This window comes from Oryza brachyantha, chromosome 8, assembly GCF_000231095.2.
Source record: "Oryza brachyantha chromosome 8, ObraRS2, whole genome shotgun sequence".
In the NCBI taxonomy this organism is placed as follows: Eukaryota; Viridiplantae; Streptophyta; class Magnoliopsida; order Poales; family Poaceae; genus Oryza; species Oryza brachyantha.
The window spans coordinates 14616480-14644445 of record NC_023170.2 but is presented as its reverse complement, the minus strand read 5'-3'; the positions used below and the strand labels follow the sequence as shown (position 1 = coordinate 14644445).

The window sequence follows — 27966 nt, the reverse complement described above, 5'->3', positions numbered from 1 at the left end:
ACAAACAGTACTACTGCAGCACTATTACTATAGCACGTCGGGTCGTCGTCGTCGCCGGTTCGTTGTCACTGGGTCGCCGCCGTCGTGGAGCAAGTCGGGGAGCACGAGGCGGCGGAGCAACCCGATGTCGTGGTGCCTGGCCACCTCGCGCGGCCTCCCCGCCGTCGCGCCGCCTCGCCTTCCTGTCGCCGCATCGCGCTGGCGCTAGCGCGGCCTGCCTCTGCCGCCGCCTCCGGAAGGAAAGGAGAGAGACTGAGAAAAGAAGAGAGAGAGAAATGGATTGAGGAAGAGGGATAGAAAAAGATGGAGAAGAGGATGACATATGGGGCCCAGCTGTTATAGACTTAAAATAGAGAGGGTGGATGGAGAGACCGTTAGAGTAAAAACGAATTTAAATGGCTAAATGAAATAGGGAGTGACCAAATTGGTATTTGGAGGGTTTAATTTGGGTTGTCTGTTGAAGATGATTTTACCTGGCCATAACAACCAAACCTCTGCTAGAAGGACAACCCCTATTCACACGTCATTGTTTTGTTTCTGTTTATACTTATAAGCTAGATTTTGAATTTTAAAACTTAATTTTGAAGTTGATTTTATAGGTTTTCCTTTATAGTTTATTTATAATTATTGCTTTTGAGTAGTTATAGATATGTAAAAGTTTTTAACAACAAAATATTTATTAGTTCCCCCGCATTCTTTTTATCCGTTTACTAACACTGATTAACTCGTTTTTCGTGCGCACGTTTTTTAAACTGCTACATTATGTATTATTTATTGAAAAAATCCTATAAGAAAGTTGTTTTAAAATGGTTATCATTACAATTTTCAAGTTTTCTGTAGTTAATAATTAATTAATGAAATGCTGATCTACTGCTTATTCTTCCGGTAAGCAATCAGCCGATCAGCTCTATACCTCGGCATTCAATTTCCTTCGGATACTCCTACTACGGCTTTGCACGTGCAGTTGCAACATTGCATTTAGGTTATCATGCATCTGCATCACATTATCTCGTCTCCTGCATGTATTAACACCGGAGCAACAGGAGCTAGCAGCACTACTAGCCGCGTTGTTGTTGTAGTAGTAGGCTCGTACCAGTACACACTCTGCTCCTGCTGCTGGCTGCACCACACCGGCAAACACACAAAAGAATCCATGTGCTGTGCAGTAGACCCAAATGCTTGGAACTACTTGGTGGACAAAAAGTGCACCACACCCTTCCAAGCTCTAGGCATTTCCACTGTTGCAACTTGGGCAACACTACAACGTACCGTGCAATAGTATACCAGCTGACAAGTCTACTTGACTGATACTGGCTGCTAAGTACACTTACCTGCTGCCTAGTACTACCTCCGCACACAAAGATCGCAGTTTTGTACCATCTATGCTTAACGTTTGACTTTAAAAGAAATTATGATTAGTATTACCTTTGTTCTGTATTATAAGACTTATTGGGCTTACCTAGATTCATACGTATGCTAATGAATCTAGACATATATACAGACTATATATATATAGATAAAGAGATGAATCTAGACAAACTCGGAAAGTCCTATGATATGAAACAGATAGAGTATTTTTAATGTTATATGTGACTATTTTTTAGTTTTTTTATAATTTTTAAAATAAAACGAATAGTCAAAAGTTAAGCACAAAAATCCACGGCTACCCTTGAATTGGAAGTACTAGACACGAAGGAAGGCAAGGATACCGTAGTACAAACAAAACAAAAGCCAACCTAGCCCTGACACGAAACCGGTAGTCGCAGTGTCCAGGAGTGTATCAGCATCACCATTGTTCTCCTAGCTTAGCTTCGTTTTGCCGCCTACCTAAGCATAGTGTAGAGTGGCTAGCTCGAGTGGCCGGTACGGTCGTTGCTACGGCGGCGGCTAGCTGGGGCTACGTACTACACCTCGGCGAGAAGCGCGGGCGCTTGTAGCCCTCGGCGGCGGCGGCGGCGGCGAGGAGCTCCTCCCGGTTGAGCAGCACGGTGCGCAGGGCGGCGCGGAGGGCGGACAGCGCGACGGCACGGTCGTTGTCGGTGGCGGCGGCGGCGGACGCGTCGCCGCAGGTGACGTCGAGCTCGAGGACGCTGCGGGTCCTCCCGCCGACGGTGGCGACCTCCGCGCGGACGGGCCGCGCGCTGACGGAGCGCACGGCGCGGCCCAGGTCGGACATGAGGCCGGGCCGGTCGGCGCAGCACACCCACGCCCTGACGCGACGCCGCCACCGCCTGTCGCCGACGCCGCGGTCGGCCGGGAGGCAGTAGCAGCCCGCATCCTCCTCCTCCTCGACGCCCACCTCGTCTCCTTCCCCGGGCACGACGTCGACGCCCTCCGTCGCGTCGTCCGCCCTGCACCGCAGCTCCCGCACGTGCCGCACCACCTCCCCCAGCAGCGCCGCCTTGTCCATCTGCACGTACGGCGCACGCACGCACACCTGGACGTCAGGCGCCGGCCATGCGCTAGCGACGTACTACGTAGCTGGTTTCGTGCAACATACGTACGTACGTACCCGGGAGGCGGAGGGGACGAGGGTGCGAAGCGTGGCGAGGTGGGCGTTGATCCGCTGCCGCCGCTTCCGCTCCGCCTCGCTGTGGCTCCTGACCACCACCGCCTGCTGCTGCTGCTGCCCCCCCTTCCTCGCCACCGCCGCCGCCGCCGAGCACTCCCCGTCCGTCACCATTGCGCGCGCGTGGCGACGTGGTGCGAGCACGTAGTATATATGGGGTTTTAAAAGATAGGAGGCGGGAAACCGCGCTCACTGCATGGCGCCGACACGGGGAGGACGACGGCAGTCTTGGCGCGATTGAGCTGGGAGATGGATGGATGGAGAGGATAAAGAAAGCTTGGGCAATGGCGAGGAGGGGGGGACAGGGGAGGGACATGGCGCCTGGGATGATCGGTGCGAGGCGTCAGGGACGGGAGTGGCAGCCTTTGGGATTGGGGATTTCTTCAGAATTCCTGCTGGGGATGCCCCTCCTTTGAACGTCATTTGTCGGCTGCTCAGTCAAAAGCGCGCGTCGGCGATAAAGAAAAGGGGCTGTTTAGATTGAGAAAATTTTTTAGAGAAGTGTCATCTTAAATGTTTGATCGGATGTTAGAAGGAGTTTTCGGACACGAATGAAAAAACGAATTTTACGGCTAGCCTAGAAACCGCGAGACGAATCTTTTAAGCCTAATTAATCCGTCATTAGCTTATGTTGGTTACTGTAGCACTTATGGCTAATCATGGACTAATTATACTTAAAAGATTCGTGTCAAGATTTCTTCTGTAACTGTGTAATTAGTTTTTGATTCATCTATATTTAATACTTTATTTAGGTGTTCAAAAATTCGATGTGATGTTTTTGAAAAAAAAATTGGGAACTAATCAAGGCCTAAAATGCTCGGCAGCATTTCTAAGGCCTCATCTAAATTTAGTTTTTTTTATTTAAGTGATTATAAAAATCAATTTATTTGTGCTCCGATAGATTATCTATATTACATTCTCAATGTCATACTCGACTATGTTTTATTAATATATGTTAAATACTTGTTTCTCTTTCAGCATATACTATATCCAACTATAATTTTACATTCCTATTTTTAGTAAGGGGAATTTGGAGTTTCTCCCTTCCCACAGGTATAGGTATGTTTAGTTCGCAAAAACAAAATTTTTGGATGTCAAGTTAAATGTTTGATCGGATGTCGAAAAGAGGTTTCGAACACGAATGAAAAAACAAATTTCATAACTCACCTGGAAACCGCGAGACGAATCTTTTAAGTCTAATTAAGCTAGCATTAGCACATGCGTGTTACTGTAGCACTTATGGCTAATCATGGACTAATTAGACTCAAAAGATTCTTCTCACGATTTTCTCCATAAATGTGTAATTAGTTTTTTTCATATATGCTTAATGCTCTATTTAGGTATCCAAAGATTTGATGTGTTATTTTTGGGAAAAAATTAGGAACTAAACGGACCTAAGTTGTTGGACAATAAGAAAACAATAACTGAATTACGTACCCCAAATTAATGATCTGACGTTTCACGGAGTAATTGTTGAAGATGCCTCCATTTAGGGGATTTGGATCCCATGCGGTCTATGCTATGACTGCAAATTATGCAGTCACAATCACAATATAGTTGTTTGATCCTAATCCAACGGTCCAAAAAAGTGCGAGGCACTGTTCATACGAAAACACGGTCAAAGAGACACTGTAGCGCACTGGTACTGTAGCATCGCATCGTGGCCTTTGGTTGGAAAAATGGACGGTTGAGATTCGGTGCAGTCCTTAACTTGCAGTTGGCATTACGACTGCACCAGGTCTCAGTCCCCATTTAGGGGTCAATTAGTTTACGGAGGGACCAAAAGCTATACATTGATCCAAAGACATTGTTAGCTAGACTAGTTCGTAATCCATAAGTTGCACAGCTATTGTTATTAAATATTTTTTAAAAAAGTTAAATAATTGTTATGATTTAATAATTTTAAAATTCATTATGCAATATCGAGTAGGTTTCAGCCGTAGCTTTTTCTTGTTTTGACAAATCCAAAATTTGGGATCATAAAAGTGGATTGTATTAGAGCAAGGTTAATAATATAGCCAGCAAGCTGGCTGTAAGACTCTATGTAGTATTCTCTTAGCTTACCTACAAAGTAGTCACTCTTCATCATTAATATACAAGACCCACATATATCTCTCACAGAGTTTATTTGTTCTTGTGCTTGAGCTGGTTGTAAACTGACAACCCGCTTCTCCTCTCTTTTCTCCTATCTTTTCTCTGTCTCAGCATTTAATCGGTTTATAGCTTACTATTATACTTGCTGGAGTCTCACACCGTGCAGAATATACATGCTTTTAACATGGTCTACGCTGTTGTGGATTTGTGATCATATTAATATGATTTATCTAATCAATAGTCAGATCATACAACTAACATCGAGTTTATGATACACTCCCGCCTTTATAGATCAATTTTGTCCGCAACTCCAAAATTACTCCATGTATTATTCTAACGTTAATATTATTCTATCAGTATTATCATCGATACAATAATCTCGACCACTACTACCAGTAAAAATATTCTAATACCAGTGATAGTCTAAATAAATTTAATTAAAAAATAATTTAGATTAATTTCATTAGCAGTACAAAGCAACGTAGAACACCTATTTCTCTATTCTTTACTACATCTCCAGTTTTCTACGGGGAGAAGGCAACTTTGAACTGCTACCGGTAGTGCCACCATCTTTCCTGCAAACTTATCCAGATTGTGCAACTTTGCTGAGGATTCATCTATATTGTTTCACTAGACTTCTATCAGCGTGAGCTTGTCCACAATTATCCTATCACTACAGGGGAAAATTATTTTCATCACTCGATTCGATATCCACTCCTTCTGGTATGTTACATAAATAGTTATTAAAAATTGAAGTGTTAATGTACACATAGTAGTTTTAGTTTAATTTGTTTTTAAAAAATTATAGAAGTCGAATTTGAACTAACATATTTATAGAGTGATATATAATTTATTTTATGATTATTTAGATGTGATGCAAAGGAGTGGATATCCAACCCATGGATGAAAATCTATCTCCCACTACAAGCTTGTCTATGTTGATGCCATGCCAAGCTACCATGAGTAGGGGAGTGGTGAGCTAACCTGCCAACACACTTTATAAATCATTTTCCTTTCATAGAGTTAGCATCTTAATCCGTTTAAAATAACCTATATACAGATCGCTTGTCAACATACTTACACCCTAAACCATGAGAAATCACATTTTTCACATAGATACATATATAGTCTTCAACACCTATCCCTTACCAAAGGTTATTAGAGTACCAGTGAAGAAAAAGAGATAATGAAACTAAGAAGTGAGAAGGAAAAGTAGAAAATATTCAATATAGTCAATAGTTGCATATTTTTGATTGCCCATAAACTTCATAGCATATTGTCAACACTAATATACAATGTGAAAAATAATAAAAGCCAATTTCTATTTGATCTATCTACAAATACTAACATTCTAAACATTTAAAATTTATTCACAAGGTAAGGATTTCAACATAACTATTTTTCCATCAACCACATCGAATTTATTTTTTTCCATCTTACCTAGATCATCCTCTGGCATCCCATCACACTTGATTAATAAGAAGCATCAAGCCTTTTCTCCTATAACTTTTCTACTAATGATGCAAACCATCGACCATGATATTTGCCACTAGGTATGGAGGATAGTATAAATGATCTGCTCGGTTTGCTCTTAGCAACCTAAAAAAACATATGTTTGTGACAGAGGGGAGTACCGTCGTGCCATCGATACCTACTGCCTCGTGCAGGGCTGTGTAGACGATGTGTGGTCATTCGACCCCCTCTGGCAATAACACGAGAACCTCATAATGTCCAAGACAAGCGGCACAGGGCTTCTGCATACCCCCAAACAGTGGTCAAAAAAACCCCTCTCCTCTCATCTCCTCGAGCTTTTTCGGTGCCGTTTTCACCGGCGTCGCTCCAGTGAAATGCCGGATGGATGGAGCATTGGAGCAGCAGCTTTCTTTCTTTCTTTCCTTTTTTCCACCACGGCAGCCTCCGGTTTAACCGAGAGACAAGGGACAGGTTAACCGTGACCTTTATGGCGTGTCCCCTCGCGACGCAGCACGCAGTACCACCACCACCCCCCCTTTGGTTTACAGAAAAAAAAAACGCAATCGGGACAGCAGCAGCAGCGGACGATGAAAAGAGAAGAGAGGGAGAGTCGGAGAGAGGGGCAGTGACAGGTCAGGCTTCTCATGCGTACGCTGGCCGGCCTGGCCAACCGAGGCCAGAGACCATTTCACTTTCTTCCCCTTCTCTCTTTTTTGGTGTTTTTTTTGAGTTCTTTCTCCCCTGTCCAGGCAGCAAAGGCTTACATCTTTGTTGTAAAAACACTTTGTTTCGTAACAGATGTGCTTTGGGAGTAATCTAGTTATTTTTTAAGTTTAATGTGATAGTCCTGCAAAATTTCACCCACACTTTAGGGGTTACCTTTCGTACACAAATACTCCGTGATATTTCTCCCGTTTACATTATAAGATTGTTCTGAGTTTGTCCAGATTCACTCATATATTAATGTATTTGTTTTGTATGTGTCTAGATTTATTAGCACATAAATAAATCTAGACATGCTCAAAAGGTCTTATAATACGAAGCATGAGAAATATTTTTTTATGGGAGTTTTATGATAATCATATAAGAATATCAAAAGCATATAGTTGTATTATACCTCGATGAGCTTGTGTATCCCCCCATCATTGTTCTTCTTCCTTTTCTTTTCTGAGTACACATTGTTGTTCTTTTGCATGATGTTCTTCTCACATCAGATTGCGAAAAAAGTGGACCATATCAAAACATCAACCATACATATTTTCTCTCTTAATATTAATCGAGTTTTAACTTATCTTTTGAAGGGTTAGGTTATACTCTTAAGAAAAAACTATTAATTTGCACACATTTTTGACTTTTCTACTCCCCTGTCCCAAATAACTTCATTTTTCACCCATCTACTACATACTAATTTAAAAAAATAAAAAAAACTAGAATACCTTTCATATTATCAAATTTCAATGCATATTCTCTATTTTTTGTATTCCCAATGTATTTATTCCCACCCATATATGTTTGCTTCTGCTTATACTTCTAAGCCAAAATTTGAATTTTTAATCGTAAATTTAAGGTTGATTTTGAGGTTTTTTTCACCGAAGTTTATTTTTCAGCCTTGGTTTTTAGCTTGCTAAGAATACGTATATAAAAATTTAATTTACAAATTATTGCGAAAATACAGTCTGACTTTTTTATAAAAAGCCAAACAATCACCTCACATTTTCACAAACTCCGGCATAATGATTATTAAAAAATAAACTTATTTTAAAACAAAGAAGATGGATAAAAAATAATCTTATTTGAGGTAATGTGATCCTCCACTGTTCATAATGCCATACGCTATTGGACCCATAGTATTACCTGTGAACCCTATTTTGATAATAAGGAGGTAGTAATAGAAGGTTAGGACGTGAGCACTTGGAATGTTCTGGTGAGGAGACCTGAGCTGACAATCGCCATGCAGCCAACAGGGGAACGTGTTATCTTTGATCGTTCAGGGAAGGAATCATCTGCAGACGTGACGTCATGTCAATGCCGACAGGCTCTCAGATGCGTATTGTTCTGCATGAAGAGGAAACAGTCCCTCTGACGACGTTCATCACCGGCACCCAAAACTTCTCAAGAGAAGATTTTCACCATCCATCAGTCCTCTGTTGGTCAAGGAGCAGACAAGAGTAAACACTGCTCCTAGGTTTAAAGTCGTCACTTCAAGCTCAAGTGAAACTCTCACATGCAAATCTGCAATGGTCAACACTGGTTTTGCATTGCAAGGCATGGCAACTTTGCTGTAGCAAGCTCTTGCATGCACTGTGGAACTTTTACCAGTAGACCAACGCATTATTGAGCAACTGATGCCAGCCTCTCGTTCAAACGGTAGTGCATTCTGATATCTGAAGACAAGGAGGATACATTAATTAGAGACTAAGTACTACTAGTAACTTAATATTAGGGCTGTATCATGCCTGAGTTCAATTGGCACCAACCATACTTGGACCATCTTGTGGCCTTACAGATACAATGCTGTGCTTAACAATTAACCCCCAGTTAAATTCAGTCGATTCTTGTGCGGAGAAAAGCAACCGCACCACATTCTAGTAGACCACGCAGCGACGTGAGGTACCCCAAAAAAAACCTGAGCGAACAGCCGGTAAGGTGTACGGCTTCGAGTTAATAAATTGTGATCGCTTTTGGTTCTCTGTATCCAAAATGCCGCGGAACCAAGGACTGCAAAATGTTAAGAAGTACTGCTCTGAACCTTTCAAGAACATTGGAAGTAAATCAGAATTATCGATGGGTTGATGCAAACGGTCCATTTTTGCCAAACGGGGATCCTGATGGAGCAATCAGTGCGAGACTCTGCATAATCCTGATTTGGCGCGCACTAAGTTGCCCCAGTTCCTCCATCGCTGCATCCCTGCTCTGGTGGATTGTGGTCAAGTTAGTGTTTAAATTGAAGTTGTAAGATTTCGAAGTATGGGTGTTAGCAAGGGAATCTACTTACAGTACTATCAAAAGCCCCTTTCAAAGAGTCTGAATTGCCAATCTCCCAGCTGCCAAGATTCATGGTTTGTTGGGTGTCCTTGGCTCTTTTCTTTCCATTGGTACCTCCTTGATCTGTTTGCCCTTTTCTAGATCTCTGCGTAAGGTTGCTGCACTTGGCCTCCACCCTACTACCTCTTCGTTTGACGCCTCGCCCACCCTCTGTAACAGCGGCATTATCACCAGTTATGTTTAGTTCACTAGTACCACAAATTCCATTGATCACTTCATCTACAAATGCCATTTCAGCAGCATGCTGCTTGGCAATAATGTCACTGAACAGTATATCCCTAACCATAGCCTTTATTTCTGCATGAGAAGCCGAAGTTCCATCTACCGTTGAACCATCTTCGTGCTGATTTGAACTCTCTGGTGTTCTATCCACTACATTTGCATCTTCACTTGCACTTGTATCACTGAGCGGTGATGTTCTATCTTCCAATGGATCTAAATACGCTTTCATGGGTTTGCGAGCAGATTGTCTCAGTCCTTCCCTTCTAGCCACTGAACTCCCTCCTGTCATCATCTTATAAGGCTCCTCATCATATTCAGAATCAACTTGTTTTTCTGACTTATAACTTGAACCCTCAATAGAAGCTTTTTTACCACTGGTTTGACCTTCACCATCAGGACTTAAACGTTCTCGCATTCTTCTTCCTTTGCGAGTGGCAACTCCAGTTGTTGCAGTATACCCAAGTTCTTGGTGCTGCTCTGCACTATGTTGATCTCTTGTATCTTCTCCCATATGTTTAGTGGCTGGTGATTCCTTTAGGCTCTTTTGCTTTCTGACTTTCTTGGAAGAGGTCTTTTCTGTGGCCAAGTTAGTCACCCCATCAGGAAAATAAATTTAGGTACAAAGTACTCCCTCCATTCCATAATATAAGGCACAACCACCACTAACCCGATGACCAAGAAAGAGTTATGACTACCTTGCATGTAAGCATGCATGTAATGTGATTGGATGTTTTGATGATAAAAAATGTGTTAGTTAATGCATATTCACATGCACGCCTTATATTATGGGACAAAGAAAAAAAATAGTAATGCCTTATATTATGGAATGGAGGGAGTAAAAAAAAGCAAAACTATTTTCTAGGGGTAAATTGATTAATACTAAACAGATGGCATGAGTTTGGAAATGATACCAATGTGCCATTGGCATGTGACCTGTAGAACCCAATTGACATCATCAAAATTATTGACAGTTTTAAACTTACACATGCTTGCAATTTTACCAAGCAAAAAAAAAAAACACTTTTGTTTTATAGATGGTGTGATGACACGTAAAATAATTCTAGTTCATAAAAAATGAGTGGATTCGCATGTTATGTTCCTGATATCCAATTTAGCAATATTTGATATTATCTGATGTTTGAACTTTGAAGACCATGTAAAACAATTATCTTTGAAGTGACACTGCTCCATACAGCAAGTTCTTATAGCACCCTTACAAGGGTTTTATTAACAGAAAATAGCACGGTTGACATATACATTTTTATTTTTCCCTAGTAAAGCACTTATTCTTTCTTCTGTCATCTAAATTTTGCTCATCTATTGTTATCATTACCAAATTAACATATTAAGGGCTCTTTTCTGTTTACCACTACTATTCTGTAGTTGATTATCATTTTCTTGTTGATTCCAGAAAAGACCAAAATACCAGACAGAGTCCTGGACAATGTGACCCATGAATTTCTAGGTCCCGGGATTTCTTACCATCAAGTTGGTAAAAAGCCGCGATTTATTGGCGATTGCTAGAATTCTCTATGATCCATTTTGGAAATCTTTTTTGTTTAGACTATTTTTTGTTTGCGAGATGTCTTGTCTGCAATTCCTTATTTCTATCTCATGCAAAAGAGGGGAATCCAAGGCAAGGGCGAGAACAATAAAAGGAACAAATCCTTTTACATATATCAGTTTTATAAGCCTCACTATCTCATCCAGTCACCCGCTTGGATATTATTTCCCACTGACAGAAGGTCTACAATGCTTAGCTTCAAGGCAGGGTTGGAATGGTCATTTTACAAACTCATAAAGTATAACAGACAGAGTAGTAGCAAAAAGATGTGTAAATTCTGGGTGACACAAGAAAAAAATTACTCTAGTAGTAAAGAGGGAATGAGGGGATCATATCCACAACCACCACCATGCTGAGCACAAAAGGACCTGTAAATGATATATCTTCAGGTAAAAACAGAAAATCACCTTTCAAGTTGGCAGCTTCTTCGGTAGAATTGCAAGGTGGGTTAACATAGGACAGCTCCTGCATTATGGGATTAAACATGTTTTCAACAGCTAACAATATGTACCTCATAACATATTTAATGCAAAGGTGACTGCCCTACCTTCTTAAAGACCTCATGGAATGCTTCCATTGCACTTTTATTCTCTCGCTTCAGCATCTGCATGCAATAAACCCATATGTGAAATATAAAATGATATCAATATGATTGATGCTCTTCCAAGAGAAAAGACAAATAGCACATATTTTCTCAGAAGTTTGAAAGCCCAAACCAGATTTTTCAAGCATCTGAATTATAACCATTCTAAACTGGGTTTTGCTATCATACAAGCAATAACCTGGTGAGCCAAGGAAAAATAAATAAAGCAACCAAAAGTAATTTTAGGGTAGGACATCTATTTTTATATTCTTTGTGGTCCAAAACCCAAGGCTAAAAAATAGAAAAATCTAAAGAAGCCCAAAATCAACTCTAAATTAAGTTCTACAATTTAAATTCTGGCTACAGCTTATAAGCCAACAAGCAGCTAAGCAAGCAACTAGTGATCTCATGGTTGCCTTGAATAACATTTACTACCTACATCCCAAAATAACTTCATTTTTTCACCCATCCTACATGTACCAATACAAAAGCAAAAGGACTAGGATGCCCACCACTTTATCAAATTTCAATGCTATTATCCCTACTTTATCTAGTCCCAATACATTTGTTCCCCTACTTTTACAAACTCCAATGCAATAATTTTTTTGAAAGATGAAGTTATTTTGGAACAAATAAGACGTTGAAAGATGAAGTTATTTTGGGACAGAGGAAGTAGAAGATTAGAGAAGTCCAACTGTGATTTAGAGGCATCCAGTGGGCTATACCCCAAAGAGCTAAATTATCTGTGATCAAACGTGAATCTCCTTTCACTTCTCTATTCCCTACACCATTCACTCTTATCTCACACTTACTTGATCTGGCACATTTTTTTCCTCTACTGTCATACTGCTACTTCATGTCCTGCACATGCTACCACTGCCCTTAGATCCAACATCACAGTGGAAGCAATCGAAGTGTTGATTTGAAAGCAATCGCTTTGTGTAGTTGAAAGTTGTGATTTGCAGTTAAAATTTGTTTTATTTATGTAGTTAAAAGCTTGAACCATGGTTTATAATGTTGGGAATTTTATGGTTGATATTTTGAAATGCAGTTGGGAGTCGATTAGTTGAATAATGAATTTAGTTATGGAACTCATGGTCTACTGTGTCACATGCTTCTTTCCAAACCTCCAATGAGCAGCACAGAAGCGGTGAAAGTATATCAGCATCCTTATAATTAGAGATTGTGCATACCATTTTGAATTCCATGTTGTACTTCCAAGGATCTACATACAAGCTGAAAATAGTAAAAGAAATACACTTTTGTCAATAGAATATCATCATAGAACAAAAAAGAGGGCATAACACATTAGTAAGATCCCTTACTATACACATGTGCCATACAAACGAACTGGAACATGATATTTGGTTGCCTTCTTACGCTTGCTGTTGATACATGAATTATCAACGACCTTGAATTCAGGGGAAAAGCAGTGTAAATATACACATTTGAAAAATAGGCTCATGGACAAAGTAGCAGCCAGCAGAAGTCCACTTCTTGGCTTCTGAATCATATATGCATATACATGGTGGCATTAGCATCTGAACCTTAAAAATAAGTTCATATCGATTCCATATAACTAAAAATGTCAATCTGTTATCCCAGCCAACATTAATCTTTTATGTCTTAGAATATAGCCTGCATAACGTCCTTGAAAGATTGTTCTAGCTTTTAATGTGCCGTTAACTGGACATACGTTATCTTATGAAAGAATGATGCTTTTGGAACTCAAAGCAAAAGTTTGGAGGATGTATGCATCACACCTGTGCTGGCCACCATGAGCCATTGTGCTTAACCCATGCAATGTCTCCTAATCGGAAATTGTGCCTCAAGTTATCTTCTGAAATATCAGAAATCGATTGGCATTCATGAATGCCATCATCTTTCTCTGCATTTCCTTTCACCATGATGATCAGTTCAAACCTGCACCAGCACAGAGTAAGAAAGAACAACTGTTATATAGATTTTCCACAGTAACTGCTGATCAACTTGATGGAAAGATGTTATTATATCACAAGGTCAACTTGAATCATTTGTAAAGGAAGACCAACATGGCTTCAAGGCCTATATAAAAGCTAGTTATTCTTATAAGGGCAAAGCTCACTGCATCCTAGATATAAAAAAAGAGCATAACACTTGACATCCAAGGCTAAATCAGAATTTGGTCAAAGCTAAAATGCAGAAAATGTAATTATCCACAGTCACCCTCTAATTAAGATCCTCTTTGTTTGGGCTTAAGAGCCGGCTTATAACCTAGAAACCCTAAGCCTAAACAAATAATCAGTTTTTTCATTGGGCTTTTTTAAAGCCATAAGCCACTCTTACATTGTTAAGCCAAAAGCAAGGTCTGAGTAGGTTTTTACGCTTATATAAACTACAAGGTAGGGCTTCACCGTTAAACTTGATGCTTACAAACCGTGCAAACCAAAAAGTCAGCTTAAAAGTCTTAAGCCAATAAACCTAAGCTAAAACAAATGGGGCCTTAAGCTAATTTTGCTGACTTCATGCTCAAGGGTTAGTTTTATACCAAAATCAACGCTACAAACCACAATCTAAAGCAAATGTTCATTCAAATCAGTTTTCCCAGCCAGATGCCACGTCATCAATGCAACAGGCAGAATGAACTTCTATAATCACTATGACATGGTTTGACCGAACGCGGGGGCGCTGAACCCTACTCCTTTCTTATTCTGAAACGAACTGCCATGAAATGGTACATAGCACCTCAACATCCATCGAGCAAATCGGAGAGAAACCAGGGTTGGATCTATTTTGGGACATGGGGGTTCAGCTGAACCCCAATTTTTTTGGTAACAAAAGTTCCAGCTATTAGTCTCCCTTAAGGTTATTATTAAGGAAAATTAAGCCAGATCCAGAAGAGAACCTATCTAGGGTTCATCATGCAGATCCCAGAAGAGGAAAAAGTGCGTGGGTAGAGAGAAATGAGAGAAGAGGATGTGGATGGACGGATGCTCACCGGTGAGGATGAAGGAGGACAGCGCCCCTGCTCGCGGGAGATCGGCGCAGGCGGCGGGAGGGGAGGGGAGAGGAGGAGGAGGAGGCCGTCCTGGGCCGCCGCCAGGGAGAGCGCGGAGGTGGAGCTCGCCGGCCGGCTGCCCCGCCACGTAGGGGAGAGAGAAGACGGAGAAAAGAAAAGGCTGGCGGCATTTTTTTTTTTGGTCGGCATTTTGTTTTTTTGACAAAAAAATCGTGAGTTAGAACAGAAAAAATATATACTTACCTCATGCTCGCTCTGTTTCATAAGGTAATGTTTGATTGATCATTTATCTTATTCAAAAAATTATGAAAATATCATTTAATTTACTTGTGACTTACTTTATTATCAAAAGAACTTTAAACACAACTTATCATTTTTTATATTTGTACTAAATTTTTTAATAATACGAATGGTCAAATGTTGCAATCAAAATAATCAAACATCTTACATTATAAAACGGATACATTATAAAACGGAGGTAGTACTTTTTATTTTTTTATATAAGTCAAACTTAGAAGATATTAACGAACAACTAATTATAAAATTTTAAATAATAGAAAATTGCATTAACATTGTTGTGGAGCTCTAGAAAAAATAAATATTTTATATTAACTAATAAATGCATCATAACGACATATTTTGTTGTAAATTTAAAGGAACTCATGCGATATTGCAGACGTTGGTGTGTTTTTTAATAAACTTTGTTTAACTTAGTGAAGTTTAATTTAGGTAAAAACTAAGTGGCTTATAGTGCGAATCTTATATAATGATTAATAACAAAAATATTTTAATTTCAATATCTATTTAGAAGTAAAACAATAAATTAAATAAAAAATTGAAATACTTTTGTAATATTAATAATAAAAATATAATCTATTGTGTTATAAACCAACTAATTTTCCAAACCACTAATTATAAAATTTTACATCCGCCACCAGAAGAAACTGAGTGGGGGAGAAATGGACCTACACCGGGATGTTTCTGCCACTCCTATCTAATCTGTATTCTAAAGTAGTGGTGGATGCCTTCGGTCTGATTTGAGCCGAGATGGAGGGTGGTGGGGGCAGGCCAGCCACGCCATGCCTCCCTGAGTGAGCTCGAGTCTCTATACCTTACTACTCCTAAAAAAAAAATTCTGAGTTTGGTACGACCATTCTCTTATTTAAAAAATGTATTAAAAAATTAGTCACATGTAAAGTACTATTTATGTTTTAAAACATGTATTCCCTTCATATTTTTTATATGACGCCGTTGACTTTTAGTCCACGTTTAACTATTTGTCTTATTCAAAAAAATATATAATTATTAATTATTTTGTTATAATATGATTTATTATTATAGGATCTCTAAGTATGCATTATAATTTTGTATATTTGGATATAAATTTTAAATAAGATGAATGGTCAAACATAATCCTAAAAGTACTATTCATGTTTTAAAACATGTATTCCCTCCATATTTTTTTATATGACGCCGTTGACTTTTAGGTCCACGTTTAACTATTTGTCTTATTCAAAAAATATATAATTATTAATTATTTTGTTATAATATGATTTATTATTATAGGATCTTTAAGTATGCATTATAATTTTGTATATTTGGATATAAATTTTAAATAAGATAAATGGTCAAACATAATCCTAAAAGTCAACGGTGTCATACATAAAAATATGGAGGGAGTAGTAATAATAAAAATATTAATCATAAAAAAATTTCAAATAAAATAAAGAGTCAAAAATTCTAAATAAAATCGCAGATATTCGTTTATTTTGGGACGGAGATTATATTTAATAAGACGAGGTGGAGGAGAACATTGGGGCATAAACCCATGCTTGCTTGCAGGAGTGTCCAAGTGGAGAGAGGGGTGAGAGAAAGAAGTGACGAGACATCATGGCAAATATAGGGCGGGGGCATTTTGGTCATCCTTTATTTCCTAAGTTTTTTATATTTGAAAATGCTACGACTATGTTCTTGGTTTAGACGAAGTATTAAAAATTATCTGATTTTTTATAGTTATTTAATGGTATTTCGATATAATTAACTGTTGTAATAATGAAAGTCTACTTTAGAAATGTGAACGATGAACTTCTATATATAACTTTTTTGCAAAAAAAATACACAATTTAGCGTTTAGAAAACATGTGTGCAAAAATCGAGTAAAAATTTAAGAATAATTTGATGAGAAGAATGCGGCCTACATAATTCTCAAACCCAGTTCTGTCCGTTCAAGAAAAAATAAATTATGTGCTATGTCCATATTCAAATTTATACATTTGTTTTTTGCAAAAATTTGCTACAGAGCATCGAAAAAACGTGTAATTAGCCGGTGGACGCTATAAGAAAAATATGGTAATTAGCTATAGGGCATTCCGGTCAATTTTTTATTACTTTCGGAGTAAAAAAATTTAAAAATGACGAGATTGCCCTCAGTGGTCAACCCATTATACTAACTAGGTTCGGTCGAACCAGACCCAATCGGTTTTGGCGCCGCACCACACCCGAACCCTAGCCTATAGGGCAAGTGAGCAGGCGGCGACCCAGCTGCGGCGAGGGCGCATAACAGGTTGGCTACCGAGGGCAATCTCGTCATTTTTAAAATTTTTGACTCTGAAAATAATAAAAAATTGGCCGGAGTGCCCTATAGCTAATTACCATATTTTTGTGGTGTCCTGCAGCAAATTCGTGATCTTATGGTGTCCACCGACTAATTACACGTTTTTTATGCCCTGTAGCAAATTTTGCCTTTGGTTTTTTCGTGACAGAAGAAGTATGGATTTGTAAGTTGTTGTTATAAGATAATGAAGGTAGAGCTCAATATAATCTATCCGACGATACACGTTTATTTTGAGACTGTACCTTACAACAGTTAAAACAACAAAGACTCCATTAATACATAAAAATAATTTTTTATTGTTATTATTTCATTTTTCCCGCCCTCATGCAACCAAGTTTACATTTTATAGAGGATAAGAATTTTTGTTAAGCCGTTGTTAACCATAGGAATGACATCTCTCTTCTCTCTTCCATGTTAGCAAATATTACTAATAAACGACGCTAAGACTCTTAAGGCCCTATTTGAGTCTCCGAGGGAGCTTCTATCAACTGTAATTTCTCTAAAAAGCTCTCTAAATAGTTTATATTGCTACACAAATTTTGAGAATATGTAATTGTACAATCTAGAAAATGTAGAAGCCAAAAGCTCAGAACCCAACATTTTTCTCGATTCCTATTACTTTTCAGAATGTTAAGCTCCAGATCATGTCCAACATTTTTCTCACTCTGTTTGTTTTCCCTAACCGTTGTACAAGCTAATATCATTTTGTTTGCGTGGACCATTTTAGTCTTGGTTAGTAGGGATTAGGCAAGTCATTCCACCGGAATGAATAATTTGTAACATGTTATACCTATTTATACCCCCATACAAGTTAGTAATATATAGTTGATGTAATTTTCAAGATCTCTATAGCTAACAAGGATAAAAAACTCAGCGAGAATAGTTTTCGCTCATAATACTTGATGAATTTGCTCCATTGGTTGTCTCTGTATTAGAAACTGGAAACAGTAAATTGCGTTGCACTCTCTTTGTTTCACAACATAAGACATAGACATATATATAAATTATATACATTCATCAGTAGATTAAAAAGTCTTATGATATGAAACAGAGATCATAGTTCTCCATAACATAGCCATTGAACTCAAAACTGCCGAATTAGCCAGAGTTCTCGCAACCTCATTGCTAGTGTACATTTTCAGCTACACATGCAGAGATTAAAAGCAGTTGCATCATCCTAAGTAATGTACATTTGGCACTGCGAAACTACGAATTACCCATTTGACAATCTTACAACAAATCTTGCTCTCGAGGTGGCTTGGCACAACACAAAATCTACCATCTAATGGACACTGAATAAACCTACCACGGGTCAGCTGAGCTAAGTTCTGACAACCAACTGAAAGAAGTGGGAAATTGTTCATCACCAAAATTGCTGGAGTAGAAGCTGCAATCCTCTTCACCTCACTTTCTCACTCTCATCAGCAAACGAGAATCTATCACACAGATTCAGAACCATCAGCTTAGCAAAGAGCAAAATTTGGCCAAAATTCTAATTGATCTCGATCACCACATGCTTGTTCTTGCTTCCTTTGGGCCGCCCTCGCTTCTTTGCCCCAACCTTTACATGCTTGGGCTTCACCGGCAATGGCGCCGCCGGCGCTGGCGCTTTCACTGTGGCAACGTCCGCGGTGGCACCAACCGCAGTATTGCCTTCGACAGCGCCGCCTTCACCTGGCAATGGCAGGTAGGGCCCCATTGGATAAAATCCCATGGCGGCGGGCGCCTGCTGCTGCGTGGGGGAAGAGCTGGTTGGTCCGGCGAACGCGGGGCCTCCGGGGAACCCCAGCGGGAAGAAACCCCATGAGCAGTAGTACATGTCGGTGCCCGGCACGATGGGCGGCGGCGTGGCCATTGCCGCGGCGACGAACGGCTTGCGGCAGCTGGGGCAGAGCAGGGTGCGCTCCTCGTAGGAGCGGCTGTACTGGTGCAGGTTGCAGCAGGACGGGCAGGCCGTCCAGAACGTCGCCGCGTGCGGGGTCGGCGCCTCCGCCTCCTGCCGCCGCTCCGGCGTCCGTTGGGGTTTAGCGCGCGGCGGCCTCCCGCGCTTTGGCTTCGGCGGCGGAGTCACCGCCGAGGACGCCTGCGGCGCTGCGGGAACAGGCGGCGGCGACCGCGGCTGCGGCTGCGGCTGCCGCGGTGCCGGCGGGTGCTGCTTCTCCGGACAGGGGGCGGGAGGCGTGCGTGCGGCTGCCGCCGCGGCGTCGAGGTCGGAGTCGAGAGAGGCTTTGCGGACGGGGTCAAACAGAAACGCCCATGCTTCCGCGACGAGGCGAGCGGCGTCGGCGAAGGCATGCAAGCATGGGCGGTCGGGGTGGGAGCGGTTGAGGAGGAGAGACAGGCGGCGGTAGGAGGAGTGGACGGCGTCGGGGTCGCGGGAGGCCGGGTCCGCATAGTCGAGCCCCAGGACGGCGTAGGGGTTTGGGCCCCCCGAGGGGAGGCGCCGCCGCTGGGCGGCGAGGAGGATGTCGGCGGCGGCAGCCAGGTCGTCGGCGCCGGGGGCAGTCGGGTCGTCCGCGAGCGCCTGGGAGACGAACTGCTTGCACCCCTCGAGGTCGCGCGCCATCAGGAGCTTCTCCGCCACGCCTATCCACCGCCGCGCCGCGGCGGCGGCGGCGGCGGGATCCATGGCCTCGTCGCCGCCGCACAGGGGATTTTGACTGGGACGGGGGAAATGGAATGGAAGGAGGAGGGGGAGGGGGGGCCCGTTGCTGGTGGGGTTTGCGGGTGCACCCAGCAGCCAGCAATTTTCGTTGGCATCTCTGGTTTTGTGCTTTTTGCTTCGATCTCCGTGTCGCAGTATAGGGATGAACTGCTCCGTCCACCCCGTACATTCCTTATTTTTCCTCGTGAAAAAAAGGCTACTCCACTGTTTGGAATGTCTCGGTTAATGGCAGGGCTGGAAATAAATTCTGTCGGTATTAGGGCATTATCAAAGGTCCCTTTTATTTCATACGCGGTAGTTTCTAAAATGTGATACTTCAGCGTTCTAGTTTTGCTTTATAAAATAGAAGATATCTTTCGGTGATCTTTTTCATTTCACGGTTTTTTAGACTTGATTGACCATTAAATTCCTGCAGGCTGCAGGAGAGTATGATCAAATATGTCATATAAATTGCTACATGATCGAAAAATAGGAGGTGGACCCCGTATAAGATCTAGATGAAAGAAATGTTTGGTTTCAATAGACTATCGTTCGGCTTTTATTTACTAAACAACGACATGAGCCTCTCACTATGATGAAAGAATTTTCTTCTCTTTCCTAATTAAATTCTTGTCATATCATAAAAAAATCTGATGTGATACCTAATTAATGTCAAATAAAAGGGCCACTGAGAATGGCCTATTATTCGTCTTGGCTCGGCTCATCTCTTTTGAATTTATTAATGAGTTAGGCTGGAGTAAGATTGTAGTTTGTTGACTATATTAAGCCAATCATTGGTATAGCATAGTGCATCGCGCCTCTCGTCGTTTTTATTTGATAAACTGATTTTTAGATTTATATTTGATCGTTTATCTTATTTGATTTATATATATAAAATATAGCTCTTAGAGTTTCTTTAATAGCAAATCAAACAATAACAGAATAATTAGTAATTATATAAAATATTTGAATAAGATGCAATGATCATCCAAAAGCCAATGACGTGAAACAAAAGAAAATAGAGATTAGGTAAAACAACAAGCAGAAAATATATCTCCTACATTGCTGCCTAGGCTTCACAATCCTACCTCTTCTTCCCACCGTTGTTCGTGTACTCTCCTTCTGTATAAGAGTCTGAGGTGTCATCGATAAGACTCTAATACTACGAAAGAATGATGAGCTTTTAATCATCCACAAGGTTCGCCCGCAGAGCCCACCCCACTATCATGATCCCCTTATGAGGATGGGTGCTAACGCATGTTTGTTATCATGTTATGGAGGTAGGCCTCATAACAGATGAGTTGTTAGCGACGAGGAAATCTCAAAGGGGTCATGTTAATCCATCCTAGAAAACGAATGTCCCGATCTAGAGTAGTGCTCCTTTATATGTGATTCGACCAACATTGTATCGTCATCTGTTTGTCCCCTGCTTGTTTTACGCATGCTTTAGTTGTGTCGACCGCTCACTCTCCAACTTGCATGTGCCTGAGGAGAGAGATGGCATGCACATGTGCCATTTAGATCAAACTCGTGAGATAAATGAGCTGAGTTGAGTGAGACTTATAACTCATTATGATAACGAGCCAAGCCAAACTATATGTTATTGTTTTAACAAGCTAGATCGAGCCGACGTTTGATATCACCTAGTTAATGTAAAGTTATTTTCTCCTTGAGTTTGTTTTCTAGTTTTCACTAAATTTCCTCTACTTAGCATTGATGAGCATGGATGGAACTTCAAAATAAAATCGCTCGAAGAATACCATCTGTGTGGCCACGATCTACAAACTGCTAAGAAATTGTTCACGTACATGTAACATAAACAAGTAAATTTTCTAGAGTTCAAAATCAGATTTTGTTTTACCGGAAAAACACAAGCCTGTTTTGGTATGCAAGTCAACTATAGATTTTATCACTAATCTACTTCACTAACCCAATAAAAAAAACTTTAATCTATACAGCATTAAAGACCAGACTGACCCAGTTAAGTTAACTGAGCTGTTTTCAAAAAAAAAAAAGTTAACTGAGCCATTGACACATCATGGGCCCGGCCCAAATCACCCACTTCGGGATGCGGCCCATCGTAGTCAAGTCAGAGCCTTCTTAAAAAGCCCAAGCGGAGCGCGAAATCCGGTCCGGTCAAGCGAGCGAGCGCCTCTCCTCCCGGCGGCGGCCGCCGGCCACGGCCACCGCGATGAGCGTGTTCGGCGGGGACAGCTGGGCGCGCGACGCGCAGCAGCGGAAGCGCCGCCTCGACGACCTCATGCTCCCCTCCTCCCCGTCCTCGTCCGCGCCCGATTCGTTCAAGAGGCTCTCCAACGGCAAGCTCGCCTGCCTCGTCTGCCCCCACCGCCCCGTCCTCGACTCCCCTCTCATGCTCTCCGTAAGCGATCCCCTTCCGTCCCCCTCCTGCCTTTACTCTAATCGTGTAGTTGGCGACCTGATATTGGCGCGCAGTGTTCTTACGGTGCGTGAGCACGAGGACTGGTTCGTTGAATATCTAGGCTTGACCAATCGATATTATTTGGGGGGTTTGAATGAACCATGGTTTAGGAAACTGTCACTGAATAGGTTGCTTCAAATATCGATAAAAAACTGTCCACTGAATAGATTGCTCCAAATATCGATAAGAACGATTCAGAATTTGGATTGGTATGAGAGAAGTAGGTGTCATGAGCCAGTATCTACCACCCCTTAAGTTAAGTATGATGAGGTGGATGCTTTGATTAAAGAGGCTAGCACTGTGAAGCTATGGTGTCATGTGATGTGGAGCTGTTCTGTCGTATTGAATTTCTTTGCCACAATCATTGTCAGTTGTTGCCGTCTAGAATAATGTAAAAAATCTTGTTTGTGAAGCTCTGCTGTGAAATTTCCTGGATTGTCATGAATACATATTGAATTAGCAGCATTGTGTGTGTATGGTTGGTTTGGTTCGTTTGTCCATGTTACCTTTAAAGTGTGTGTTAGCTATTTTTGCTCCAAATATCGAGTGGTATGGCTCTATAGACTATGCTATGCAGTTTCTTTTTCGACAAATGGAGCTTGGGGTGAAGTTGGTCCTTTGGTTTAAAGTATATAGATGTTAGTCTACGATCTATTCTTTATGCATCACTTTTGGGTTCTACCTTGTTGAAAATCATGACCACGTGTTCTTTGATTGGCCTTGCATTTCCAAATGAAAAAACATGAACAGATGCATAATAAAGGTTCACGGCACATTGCAGCACAATCTAAGCTGAGGGAGAAAGAAGTATCAAGGCAACAAGAGATCAACAAGAGATTAGCTATTTCTCCAGAAGCTTCCTTTTCATATTGTGGTAATCAACGTAATGACGTTAGGTCTAGTGATATGAAGGAAAAACCATTGATTGAGCAGACAAGACAAGCTATTTTGGAAGCACAATCCAGCAGATTTATCATTGACCACGTCAACAAGAAATCTCATGATCTGAAGAGGGCATCAAATTCTTCGCTGAGTGACTCCCATGTTACTCCTAGTGCTCCAATCAAAAAATGGAGTGGAAATACTGTGAAAGGAGAACTCTTTGTTGGTGACAGAACTGCAACCAAAATGATTGCACAGCAAAAAGATTTCCAAAAACGCCAGGAGCAAGAGCTCAAATTCACTGCTTCAGGATGGAAACGAGATGGCCATGGAAGATGGTACAGGGATGAAAATGTGAGTAACATTTTTTTCTTTTTCCTTTGTTATTGTTATTAGGCAATATAGAAAGAAAAATAATATAGGCAACGAATGACTCCCAGTTAGTAAGCTTTTTCACACTAAGCCTCATCATGCACATCATATTTTTATGGCGCACAGGTATGTGGCATCAGTAGATGTAATTTTCTTTGACCAATGGCCTAATAGAGGATACTTTCTCCATTTTGGATTACTTTTCATTCCAACATTAAACTTTTTTTATTAAAATACTTGTCATTTTCATATTCCAAAGGGTTTTTAGAGGTGACCTCCCTCTCCGCCCTTCATCAATGCAGCCACACTGTTAATCAGAGTCAATGGTTGCTTGGGGAAAACAATTGCGATGTACTTAATGAGGTCAATGATGTAATTTTCCACAGCTCCTTATTTGGCCTGAGATTTTCTAGAATGACAAATAATCTGAAATGGAATAGCTCATTCCTCCTCTGCGCTGTGCAATCCAAATTTATAGCAGTATCTTTGTTTTTAGTTTACACTGATTATTAGAATGCAATGGTTGATGACAGGTAGAATTTGACTCGGACGAAGATGATCCCAACATATGCCTCGGCTAACCATTTAAGGGCATTTCGGATGCAACAGGATAATGCGTTTGACTTTAATCTCAAATTGCTATTTCAACTCCAGATGAAAAGCATTCTGAGTCCCTCAAAGATTGTTGCTCATCAGTGTTGTCAGCCTGCCATACTCTCTGGCTACTTGTACTACAGGTATCTTGTCTAACAGGTTCAATGCTGGATTATTAGTTGTTCCATTGTTGTTGTATTATCTGATTTCCAACTTTTCCCCAGCATTCATAAGTTGCTGAATATAATGTCCCTACCGAACTGATTATGGTCTTTGCGGGTGGACTAAAGCCTCTGTAATGAACTTATGGAACTCAAGAAACAAAGTGTAATTCTGTTGTTACTATAGATTGATAATTTCGGAAGGCTTTCATTTCTGGACCTGCTCTTAGCCTGTATACATTTATCACAGAAGATGACCGGCATTTATAATGTTTTTGTGGGGTCATTTTTTATTTAGGCCACCATGTTGTCATTGCCTGTTTCCGCAGTAGTACAACACTGAATTTTTTGGCCGTGATTCATGAAGTGAAGGAAGGGAAGTGTGCCTGCTATTTGCATCAATAGACTTGTAAAACTGAAATTGATGTCAAAATCAAACCGACTTCATCTCCAAGCACAAATTGCCGCGACACAAAGAGAAAACAACTAATTAAATAGTCATTCACATCTTAGTTTCTTTACCTTCCACTCAACAATCAGGTTAACAATCTCGAATATTCTTTTGTGCTCAATTCCAACACGGTTCAAAGTAGTCAATAAACAACAACGATTCTCATCTAATGTAGTATGATCATTATCACAAATCAAAACACACAAGATAACAGCATATCGTATAGCTGTATGTATAGGGTATATTTTTGTTTCACGCGTTCTACTTTGAGAAGATAATGTTATGTTTACATCTTATTAGTCGGTGGTGTTACATCTGTTTCTCGTTATAAACACGTTCACATGGTACTGCATAGCTCTATTTTGTCAGCCTAATCTTTTCGTTTTCTATAAGTATATGCCAAATGGCTCATTAATAATTAAAAATAATTTATGATATTTTTAGGATCTAAGTGCAAAGGCTAGAACATAAACTACGATAACTAAAACCCAAAATTAATTTTAAATTTAAATCTTGGCTTATAAGTATATATTAGCATAAGAAAAAAAATATGAGAGCAAAAAGCCCTCATTTGTTAAGAACCTTCAGACTTTTTCTAACGATAACGATGCAAGTACTTGTAACATTATCTCATCCTTTGAATGTTTATAACTTCCGACAATGCGTTCAATTTTGTAATCAAAATAACAGAATTTTTCCACGCAACAGCATAACTTAGTTTAATACATGTGCTCGTATATGAAGGAACTAGAATGCACTTCTATTTCTTATGCGATTTTAGATAACCCAGTCATTTAGGATATATGATCAATCAACAATGGGCCAATTTGGAAGGTATTTTTACGGTTAGGGCTTACAAGTCAACAACTCATGAACAAAGAAAACAAAAACATAATTTTAGGGCAAAACTTTTATATTTATTGTCTTGGAACCAAGGCCAAGTGAACACAAGAAAAAAATGGATGCGGCTTAGGGCACTCTTAATGCTAGAAACTACCATGGTTTCTTTACTATAGGACATCGTGTTAAGAAACTATCTTCTACCATATAACTTTTGTATCTTGTTATCACATGGCCCACTCATCTCTCACAATCAGTCTTGTTTTACGTGAAGACACTAGTTCTTAATCTAGAACTAGTTTTTTTATTTTTGCCTCACCCTCTTTAATAAATAACTTGCTATATCATCAAATTGCTTATGTGGCATAGCAATAAATACAGATAGAAACTAACCAGACTATTATTGTAGCAAATATGCAATATATATCCTCCGTTTTTCTTCTTTCTCCATTGTTGTGTTGATATCCTCTTTAAGTTCTCCGAGTGGATGTGGTCATGTGATGCTCATTGGCACTAGTAAAAATGTAGAATACTCAAATACATTAGCGGTCATTAAACTTAGAACTATAAACTTGAAAAAAAATTATATTTAAACCTCTAAAGTTGTTAAATGTATAATTAATTAGAGATCCAACATCTGATGTGGCATGCCAACATAAATGCTGATGTGGCACCATCACGTACTAAAGATGGTTACATGAGTTATCTTTGTGTAATTTTAGATGACTTTTTAGTCGTGGTTAATTTACATGTTTTCTTACCTAAGTTGGGCGTCAATTATATATTTTCCCAACTAACCATCCACAGAACGATTGTGACCAGGTTGACCAGCCCAGGATTTTCTTTTCTCTTTTCCTTTAACCTTTTTCGTATCCTTTTTCCTTTTCTCTTCATCCTCCTCCATTCTGGACTGTTGATGGCAAACTATGCAAATTCAAACTATGCAAATTAACCGAAACAGTTGTAAAAAAAAATCAAACGTTTAATCAATTGCAAAAGTGAAAACAGTTTGGCTGTCTTATTTTAGAACATTTTCCATTCCAACATTGGTCCCATGTTTTTTATCATTTTCATGATTGTTCGATGGAAAATACAAATATATACTGCCTCCGTCCCTAAATGTTTGACACCATTGACATTTTTATACACGTTTGACTACTCGTCTTACAAAAAAAATTTATCAAATATGTGAAGCTATATATATATATATATGCATAAAAGTATATTTAACCATAAATAAAATGATATAAAAATAATTAATAATTATATATTTTTTGAATAAAAGAAGTAGTCAAATAAGGCTGTCAAACACTTAGGATGGAGGGAATATTTAAGCACGCCTCAGTATGTTATCCGATCCAAAACGCCATCTGCGCGCGTTGCAAAATTATATCACTTGTTCTCGTTGACGCAGCATGTTAGAAACAAAGGCACAAACGAGACACGAATTTAACGTGGAAAACCCTTGCGGGAAAAACCACGGGCGCTAACCGGCAATAATCACTATGAGGATATGATTACAATGCAGGGAAACAATGAGAACTCTACTCTTCCCGTGCAAACTACAAGAGTATATATAAGGGGAAAATCTAAGAGTCCTGGTAGGATTAGGCGAAAGAATCCTATTAGGAAACTAATCCGACTCCTAGTAGGAAACAACTGGGAGAAACCTACTAGGAAACTAATCCGGATATAATTCCAGTTACAATTCGGATCACATATTTAACAATCTCCACCTTGAGACGAATTTCCTCTTGTAGCATCAAAAATCATCAATCACCAATATACACCTCACAGGTCAAATTGATTGCGCGCCAAATAGTCTCTTGGACTATACCGTAACACCAACCAAGCTTGAGCAAAGCTCAAACTTAGTGGCAGGAACTGACTTTGTCATCATGTCAGCTGGATTATCATGAGTACTTATCTTGCATACCTTAACATCACCATAAGCAATAACACCTCGAATAAAGTGATATCTGATATCAATGTGCTTAGTTCTCTCATGAAACATCTGATCCTTTGTAAGGCAAATTGCACTTTGACTGTCACAAAATATATTTATGCAAGACGTAATTCCACAAAGCTCAGTATACAAGCCTCTGAGCCAAATAGCTTCTTTGCAAGTTTCAGAAATAGCCATGTACTCTGCTTCAGTAGTAGATAAGGCAACAGTTGCTTGCAAACTTGCCTTCCAACTAACAGCACAGCCTCCAATAGTGAAAACATAACCTGTAAGCGATCTTCTCCTATCCAAATCTCCAGCAAAATCTGAATCCACATAACCAACAAGTCCATCTCTAGACGTTCCAAACTGCAAACGAGCATTAGAAGTACCACGCAGATATCTGAAAATCCATTGAACTGCTTTCCAATGCTCTTTGCCAGGATTAGCCATGTATCTACTGACAACACTCAAT

The 27966-nt window shown here is 40.1% G+C and overlaps 4 protein-coding genes across 6 annotated transcripts; 1 reads left to right on the top strand and 3 right to left on the bottom strand.

The window, feature by feature from the left end:
- Positions 1-1897: 1897 nt before the first annotated feature.
- On the bottom strand, positions 1898-2683 carry LOC102699617 (transcription factor bHLH30-like). Its single transcript, XM_040526582.1, has 2 exons — positions 2513-2683; positions 1898-2410 (listed from the first exon to the last, which is right to left on the bottom strand). Exons 1-2 carry the CDS (start codon positions 2681-2683, stop codon positions 1898-1900), a joined length of 684 nt encoding a protein of 227 aa, XP_040382516.1.
- A 5809-nt stretch (positions 2684-8492) lies between these two features.
- On the bottom strand, positions 8493-14622 carry LOC102711723. Of its 2 annotated transcripts, none has more exons than XM_015840630.2 (8): positions 14528-14622; positions 13314-13473; positions 12876-12961; positions 12744-12786; positions 11515-11571; positions 11375-11432; positions 9132-9979; positions 8493-9049 (listed from the first exon to the last, which is right to left on the bottom strand). In XM_015840630.2, the coding sequence occupies exons 2-8, from the start codon at positions 13455-13457 to the stop codon at positions 8915-8917; spliced, it is 1371 nt and encodes a 456-aa protein (XP_015696116.1). In that variant the 5' UTR covers positions 13458-13473; positions 14528-14622; the 3' UTR covers positions 8493-8914. The 2 variants fall into 2 exon arrangements, with proteins under 2 accessions (XP_015696116.1, XP_006659500.1); XM_006659437.3 differs by having other exon boundaries at positions 8493-9044.
- A 3501-nt stretch (positions 14623-18123) lies between these two features.
- Positions 18124-19883, bottom strand: LOC107304742 (vegetative cell wall protein gp1-like). The gene has a single exon (XM_015840153.2). The coding sequence runs from the start codon at positions 19789-19791 to the stop codon at positions 18655-18657; it is 1137 nt and encodes a 378-aa protein (XP_015695639.2). The 5' UTR covers positions 19792-19883; the 3' UTR covers positions 18124-18654.
- A 2063-nt stretch (positions 19884-21946) lies between these two features.
- Positions 21947-24646, top strand: LOC102711368 (sodium channel modifier 1-like). 2 transcript variants are annotated; one of them, XR_005812333.1, is made up of 4 exons: positions 21947-22186; positions 22997-23482; positions 24034-24237; positions 24319-24646. XR_005812333.1 is itself a non-coding variant. In XM_040526826.1 (3 exons), the coding sequence occupies exons 1-3, from the start codon at positions 21998-22000 to the stop codon at positions 24079-24081; spliced, it is 723 nt and encodes a 240-aa protein (XP_040382760.1). In that variant the 5' UTR covers positions 21947-21997; the 3' UTR covers positions 24082-24642. The 2 variants fall into 2 exon arrangements, 1 of the variants encoding a protein (XP_040382760.1); XM_040526826.1 differs by having other exon boundaries at positions 24034-24642.
- The last annotated feature ends 3320 nt before the right edge of the window (positions 24647-27966 follow it).